The sequence below is a fragment of the Falco peregrinus genome, chromosome 14, assembly GCF_023634155.1.
Source record: "Falco peregrinus isolate bFalPer1 chromosome 14, bFalPer1.pri, whole genome shotgun sequence".
NCBI lineage: Eukaryota > Metazoa > Chordata > Aves > Falconiformes > Falconidae > Falco > Falco peregrinus.
The window spans coordinates 22,054,737-22,063,049 of record NC_073734.1 but is presented as its reverse complement, the minus strand read 5'-3'; the positions used below and the strand labels follow the sequence as shown (position 1 = coordinate 22,063,049).

General features: G+C 39.7%; 1 protein-coding gene across 3 annotated transcripts in view; it reads right to left on the bottom strand.

The window, feature by feature from the left end:
- Positions 1 to 1,214: 1,214 nt before the first annotated feature.
- LOC101923523 (galanin receptor type 1-like) overlaps positions 1,215 to 8,313 on the bottom strand; it is a 31,163-nt gene continuing 24,064 nt past the window's right edge. For all 3 annotated transcript variants that reach the window (XM_055819032.1, XM_055819035.1, XM_055819033.1), the window contains one exon: positions 1,215 to 2,809. In XM_055819032.1, coding sequence (XP_055675007.1) covers positions 2,492 to 2,809 — 318 coding nt within the window. In that variant the 3' untranslated portion in view covers positions 1,215 to 2,491. The remainder of the gene's footprint in view (positions 2,810 to 8,313) is intronic.

The window sequence follows — 8,313 nt, the reverse complement described above, 5'->3', positions numbered from 1 at the left end:
GTGTATGCTCATTTTTTCTGCTTGCTGTAGTGACATGTCCAGTCTCTGAACTGATTGTAAAAACGAAAAACCCCAACACACAAAAAAAGTCTCCTGTTAAAGGAAAGAAGCATGTTGACTCTGGATGCTGATGACTCACTGGTAACAGTGAGTACAAGATTTCTTTTGAATATAGTGCTATTGTTCTTTTTCTCCTTTTAACTCAAAGGACTAGAGTGAGGCTGAGGTTATTTCCTACCTAGCTGCTAGTTTGTATCCATGGTAAATAATCACACAAAAATAGCGCTTTAGCTCTGATTTCTGTTGCAGTGATTTATCACAGCCTTTTCTTTTAGTGGTTGTTTTTCCCATGCTATCTGCTTTAGCCTGTGCTAAAACTGGGTCTGTAGAAAGAGTAAGCTGTTAAATGAAAAGATCACAGCACAGTATCTAAATCATTGGTTTCAGAGGAAATAAGGTACTGGAGATAATCTTATTCTTGGTATACTGTGAGTAAAAACTAAACAAACAGAAAACTTGCCCAGGTAATCACGTTAAGTCTAAGGCTGTATAACCTTATCCTAGATATTGTACACGTGTGGTCCGTTCATACTGCAGTTAAGGGGCTCCTAGGGGAAGTTACAAGCTGCAGTAAAATCATGTCATACAACAGAAAGCTTTCAAATTTTAAAAATACAGTGGAAAAGTGATCCGCTCAGAGGCTGAAAGCCTTTGTATTTTCCACCCATATTTGATTCTCATCTGTGGTTCATTTCACTGCAAATCAGGCAGTTTATACAGGTCGGCTTCTGTTGTGGACACATAAGAATAGGGTAAATCCTTAAACAGAAACCTGGGGACAGTCTAGTAGGCTAATTTACAGGAGATCCTGTTTCCATTTCTTAATATGTATCTTGCATTATACCAGGTAGTCTGAACTGCTGAGAAATAGCTTCACTTAACTGTAGACACACATATTAATTTAAATGAGGTAAATTGTATTCCAAACATTCCAGATAAGAAATTCTAATATTAGCTTGCCTGCTTTTGCCTAAGCAATTTCAGGCTGACTCCATCTCAAGTGTCACATCATTTGAATCTGAATTTTTTCAAAGCTGTAGTGCTTCACTTGCGTTAGCATAAATACCCAGTTAATACCTGCTTCAGAGTGTCTTTCTTCTCTGAGGCAGCTGGTGATGGTGACTGTGCTTCCCAGTTCAATATACAGAGTTGCCTTTTCAAGTTTCTGAGGGATTTAAGTTGCTGCTTGGGATCTCACATGTCCAGCTTCAAGTATTTGTCTTCTCATTGAATACAACGTTTTACTTGGATATTTTTGTTGTGGTTTTTAGATGTATAATTTGTGGTTTAACTTCTGTAACTCACTTTTAAAAAACCAGTAACGTAGTCTATGAATCTGGAATTGTTACAGTGAATCCTATGACAGGTTAATCTGGATTGCAGGACACTGCTATCAAATTAGACAACAGAGTGAAACAATGAAGTCCTTTCAGCCATATGCTTCTTAATTTTGAAGTAATATGCACTTTATATATTTACAAACAATAACCTTGAACTAAGTACAAATGCTCTAAACTGATTGTTGCTTGGATGCTGTTGATCAAACCAGTTTATCCCCAAAAAAACTCCACCAAAAACCACCCAGAAAAATTTTAGCATTTATATACTAAAGTGACCAATAAAAAGCTTTGGATAAATATACTCAGAGAACACCATATTTACCAATAAAGCCTTTTGTAAATATTACTTTCCAACAAAACCACAGTTCTTTTAAGCGTATATTGAGAAACACCACTTTCCTACTGTTGCTCACAGACAGTTACTGGAGGCAGTGATTAACAGCAGTAATTATGTTGAGCACACAGGCGTTCAAACTGATACAGAGCCACCAAATGCAGACATCCACATGACACGTCTCACATGAAAGGTTTTACTACCCAATACATAAATACTATAGCAAAGCCTTCAAGGAGATTTAGAGACCCTATTGCAGCTAATGAGCTAAAAATGTATGTAGCTTGCATATGGTCCAACTTGTTTAAGAAACAAAGACATATTCAAAGACTTTTTAGTTTGACTTCTCCCAAACTGCTTTTCAGTGCTCTCTAAATGTCATATCGCTCATCGTTCACATTCCTAATGACTCTCTACAGACATAATTAACTGTTCTTGTCTGTCCATATGCTACCTTCTGTGTAACTTATTTTAGACTTTATGGGCATAACTGCAACTGGATACGAGTTCTATCTTATGGGCACCGCAAGGACATTCAGATATTTCTGTTGCACAGAGCCCAGTGCCTTGCAATGTACCCTAGGAGAAGCTATGTCAAGTGTCCTAACAGCCAGGTGGAAGAATGCCTCCTACCACCTTAGTAATCTGACAAAGTCCACATTGCTGCAGGCTGCAACTCCCTAAAATGGACTTGTATACCTGTTCTCCCCAGACAGCACCCTTTCCCCTTCTCTAGAAAGGCATTTGTGAGTCCAATTTACATTTTAGTGGTTGAGTGCGTGGTAGAGAAGTTCTCCATGCGTATCCTGACCAGTTTCTCGGTGGTATCCGGCCACAGGAAGAACCTGCAGGTGAAGACTTGCCGGCAGGCCTTGCGGAAGTTTTCTGAGAGGAAAGCGTAAATGATGGGGTTGATGCAAGAGTTCCCGTAGGCCAAGCAGTGAGAGATGATGCGGAAGGTGAAGGAGATGTTGTTCAGGGGAAACTGCCCGAACTCTGCCCACATCGTGATGATGTGGTGTGGCAGCCAGGAGAGCAGGAACACAGCCACCACGAGAAGCACCGTCTGCACCGTCTGAAAAAGGCAAGATGACACATCAAATGGTCGCAGCGATCGAGCAAGTCTGTGATACGAGTTTGCCTCCCCTCTTGTCAGTAGTGAAGGCAACATCACACAGGCAACGCTGACCACTGCCAGGTGGGCAAATTATGACAATATGAAAAAGGATGCCAAAAAACAACCCTCCTGCCTGGAAAACAAGGGTTGCCTGGTTTTGGCTCAAGCAAATAACACTATAGGCAATGGAGACAGCGCCTGTAAAAATCTCAAACAATACAGAGGCTGCAATAGTAATGCTAATTATGTTACATGGAAGGCTGGAAGTAATATTTCCTAGCATTTGGAGGGTGAGGAACATTAAAGCTATCGAAAGTAACTGCAGGCGAAAAAATGGCTACAAGGAAACATGCCACTGAGAGGAGTAACAAAGGCTGACCTGAGGAGAAAGATTTTTCTAGTAGCTTCCCTTTTACAGGAAAACCCAAGAAAAACAATGCATAGAGGATTTTTTTTTTTTTAATATGCAGATGCTCTTTGGTTAGAAATATTCCTAGCCCGATGATTACCTGAGGGAGGCTCACTGTGTGTGCCGGCTGGGTTAGAGGTGCGCCCCTCAGTGCTTGCTCTCCAGTTAAGCTGGGTAAGCCCCACAGTTTGACGTGAGGTAAAATTTTCCTGAAAACAGTGGTTTTTGAGGTCACCATCCAAAGTGAGGGTTAACATGAGGTGAGCTGTTGACTGCAGCTGTGGTAGCCCCACAGCTGCAGCCGGGAAAGAGGAATGAGGGCTGAGGTGGGGCCTTGTCAGGGCTGAGGAACACGGCAGAGTAGTGTGTAGGGGGTGGCTGGGTGGGAAGGGTGCAGGGAGAGGCTGGTCCTTGACCAAAGGTAGGTGGTAGGAGCTGCTTGAGTTGTTTTGGTGTGAATTTTAGCAGACTGTTTCTTTGGGCTTTGTTCCTTTTGTTGAGGGGAAATGGTAGCTTGGGGAGAGGGGCTGAAGGCAAAGACTGGGGCACCTGTACTTTGGAGGTGCGAGTCCAAGCTGTCCCTAAGTGGAGATCCTGGCTGAGGTAGGCCAAGTTCCTTGCCATGTAAATATTGCTGTGGAGCTAATGTTTAGGGGATCTGCAGGATGCATACCAAGGAATAACTTCATTGAACAAGTCTTTCTCCTCTTGAACAAAAACTCCTCAGCCTGGCATAGTTAAGGGTATGTGTTACAACTAAAGCACTCTTGGTTAAATTTTTTGGATTTTTAAAAGATTATTATTATTTTCCTGGAAGCCTTTGAAGAGAATGAAGAATTAATTTTATTTTCTGTAAGCTACAGTAAATATCCTTTTATTCTATTAAAGTGAACTATTTATTTCAGCTTCCTTTCTGTAAGACTCTAAGGCCTATAGGAGCAGGACCTTGCTTTTCAAGCTCAAGAAGGCTGAGGGTGTTGCTTTTATCTCGCTTTCTACTTCTAGCACACTCCTAGCAAGCCTCAGTGGTTACGACCTGGGGACCCTGAGCGCCTTTCCTAATGTTTTTATAAGGCTTGTTCCACTTGACTTCGGGCATTTTCAAGAATACTAGTGGTAATGGAAGGTGAACATTTCTTTACGTATTTAAGCCCTCCATTTTGGGGTACTGTAGCAGATGCAGAGCAGGTGACTTCCCTCTGCTCCCTTCACCTTATTCTCAGCAAAATGTATGCTTTTCAACTTCAGTATTTAGTGTTTCTCATTTGTATTTCGTCATTTTAATAAATACAAAAATTTGCAAATATGCAGGTGATATCCTTCCCCTAAGGAGAATTGTTGTATAGGTAGCAGAAAAGCAATGGAGGAAAATTGAAGCTTGGAATTCATTTCATCTTAAGGTTTACAGCCTTACTAGTCTAAGTCAACACTTTTGTCAATAATTCCCTGCATGATTTCAAATGAATAGTGTGTAATTACCTTCCTAGAAAAGGGATAATTTTCCAGTGAACGAAACCTCATTTAATCAGTGGTTATAATTACTATATCTGGTTTATCTAGTTGTTTTGTCTGCTGGAGAAGACCTGCAGGATTTCATACCTTGTTTTAAAGCACTCTATCACTATACCTGTTATGCTAAAATGTATAAATAGAAGTTATAAAGACTTAAGCTTACATATATTTCACACCTTAACTGGAATGATCTTTTAGAAGGGAAATGTTTTTCTCAGTCCCCCCAAAAAACAACAAACACAACAGCTGCTGCAAAACTTCTGTGTGTTCACTGACCTTTCTGCAGCACTGGGCAGTTGGTGTGACTTACCAAATTAAGCATGTCTCCCAGGCAGTATGTCAGTGGTGACACAGGTGGCTGAGTAGAGCTGGACTCAGGAAGGAGATTTTCTTGTATTCCCCATGAAACTAGGAGGGCCTTTCATGGGTTGTTTGGTCCTGTCTTGGTACCCTCTGTGGCTGTGTGCTTTGGGTGAGATGGAAATTGCAGCATGTTTTGCTAAGTCTGCCCCTCTATGGCATATGTTTGGCCTTGTTGGAAATGTAATATGAGGAGAATAAGGGAGTAATGAGTACCAGAACTAATGAAGCAAGGTTTCCTAAGGAATTAAGTCTTAGATGGATCCTCTGATGCCCTGAAACACAGTAGTGACATGACAGAAGTACTTCACAGCAGAGTATCTGCAGTCTTTCCCTTTGTCAGTGGATCTCCAAATACTTAATAAAGTTTCTTTCTTCTAGAGCCTACTTTATCAATGGCTTTTGTTGTCTTCCTGTACCAATGAGCTACTGTGTTCATGAATATTTACTGGCTAACAGAAGGCTTCTGTATTGCAGGCTAAATACCAGGATCATGTTCTGCAGATGATGACAGCATGGAGAAATGACAGCATGCTCCAGGGAAGAGCGGAGTGACATTACTTCATAGCAGAAAGAACACAAGGTGATTAGATCTTGGTGCATAACATCTGGGATTGTTAACAACTGATTGCAGTCCCATACACCAAAACAGTGGGAGACACTGCTAAAATACTTATGAAGTCTTATGTTTATAACCTGGCTTATCCAGAGGGGTTGGAGATATGGGGTGAAACGGCGGGAAATATATTTGTCTTCCAGATTCTTCTGTTTCACTTTAGTAACTGTCCAATAATGCTCTTGAAGTTTCTTAAGATTATTTAGAACTTTTAAAACCTTTTTTCTTTTTTTAATGGTAAATTTTATGGTTGTTTTTTTAATTAAAATTTTAATGTTAAAATACTTCAAAAGCTGCTTGAAGCTCTAGGAAGCTGCTATACTTCCGTGTTCAGATATAGTTCTTTATTAAGTATCTGGCTAGTGCTTACTTTATCTAGACAATTGGAGCTGGATCAAGACCTTCATATTATGCTGACCTTCCTAAGTAACAGTATTAAAACCTGCAGAACATGATAGCACACTAGAATTCTAATTATTGTTTGTAGCATATATTTAATCTGAACCTATATCTGAGTGAATCACACTGAAATGTTTACAGTATATTCTGCTTGTTAGGACAGTAGTAATATGGGGGAAGGATAAAATGTGCTTTACACATCAACTGCTTTTTCTTCTACTTGTTTAACACTGCAGAAGAATCAGTGGCATGATAAAGGGAAGTTTTCTCTGTGTTGGACAGGGACCCTTTTTGCTGTGTTTACATATGGTCTGCAGCAATGATCTCCTGCAATAAAACCAGATGATTATTGAAGTGAAAAATGTGTTTGGATGTGAGCCAAAAGTAGCACCCTCATTTCTCTTAGCTACATTAACAAGCCAGTTAAATCTGTTAACCTCTTTAGGAAGATGTTATTGCATTGGATCAAGACTTCTGTGCAGATAAGAGAAAATGGTTACCTACAATACAAGTTAAAAAAAGAAGGGATTTTTGTTAAACAGGTTTCTCAAGTAAGTCTGTATTAATTTTGAAAGGCAATAACCTGTAGGTTCATCCTGTACCTGGCATACTTCAGGTGCTTCCTTGTTTTGCCTGCTAGAATTCTGTCTGACATATGAGGTGACAAAGCATGTTTCCATGTGACTGAACAACCTCAGCTCTCAAACATCCTCAAACTGGCCACACTGGGATCCTTAAAATGCCCTTAAAAATATACTGGTATGATTAGAAGTTGGTGGAACTGAAAGACATAGATGTAGTCTTGTGGTGTCTAGCTCATCTACTGTGGTATGATGGGTACTAAAGAAATTATTAATAGGTCTCATCCTTAGCTTTCACCAGTAATAATGGTGCTGCTTTTTGACCCTCTGGCAATATTATGTAGCTTAGGCTTGTTACCAGAGCAACCTTTCACAGCATCCTTCTGCTTAAATTAGGGGGCACTATGCTGAAATACTCTTTCGAATAAAGGATATATACCTAGATTCTTTTTTCCTTTTATTATGAAACAACAAGCTGTGCATTTAACAAGGGCTGAGTACTAAAAAAATGAATTTGCAGTTGCTAGGTATTAGCACAAAGCTGTTTCTGAGGCTATTTGGGATTTTACAGGTGAAAAGAGACAATACTTGAGCAATAATATATAATTCATGACTCAAGAAACACATTTTGGAAACTGAACTTGTGTCTTTTTTCAGGTTAGGGAATGTCTAGTTAAGGTAGAGGTTAACTGAAACAAAACATTATGTTTGGCTTTTCATGTGGCAACTATGTAGCTAAAACTAATGTTAATAGAGACTGTGACCAGCTGCAGAGGACTGAACCAAATAGCTTGTGTACTGTTCGTTCAGTGGGCTGTGATAATTTGCACAGTTAATGGGTTACTGTTGGTCTAGCTGTGCCTGCTTAATGGTAGCTAGCCTTCTGGTTCTTCTCTGAGGGTTCAGTGGATCCGTAATAGACATGTACAATGGTCACTACTGGATTATCTAACTCTTTTTAAATACTCCTAGAAGTCTTTCAAGCAGCTTCACAAAATCACAGTGCATTATTTGTTGTGCAAAGTGTGCTTAAGCTATACAGTGAATGAACAGCATGGGTTCTGACTAAAAGAGTAATAAATTATTTTTTTGCATCAAATGAATGGATAAACTTCTCTCTTATTCAAGCCCTTGTTTCTGCCATGCAGATTGTCTAAAATATAAAAATCACAAAACAACAAGCAAGTATAGGTAATCTGACTCTCATCTATGCTTTCCTGCTTTTCTTTGTCTATTTTCCCTTTGATTAATTTTTTCAGCCCTGGGGAAGCTATTTCTTGCTTTTAGCCTTCCCCTGTCCTTCAAAAAGCAATGGGAAGTGTGTTTAAAAATGCTTTTTAGGAGAGATGCCTCATTCTGGAGGAAGATGAAGTCTTTAGCATTTAACTGTGTTTTGAGCTGTTGTCCTTGATAAGCTTCTAATGAAGCTGCTTCAACTTGTCAGGCAACTTGTCAAGGGCAAAATTAAGATTCCCCAGTAATGAGTCAAATGCTTCAAGTATTCCATGGGCTTGCCTATCTTTGGCAGAACTACCTGATGTGTTTGATTAATAAATGTAAACATTCCTAGAATTAGACTGCTTTG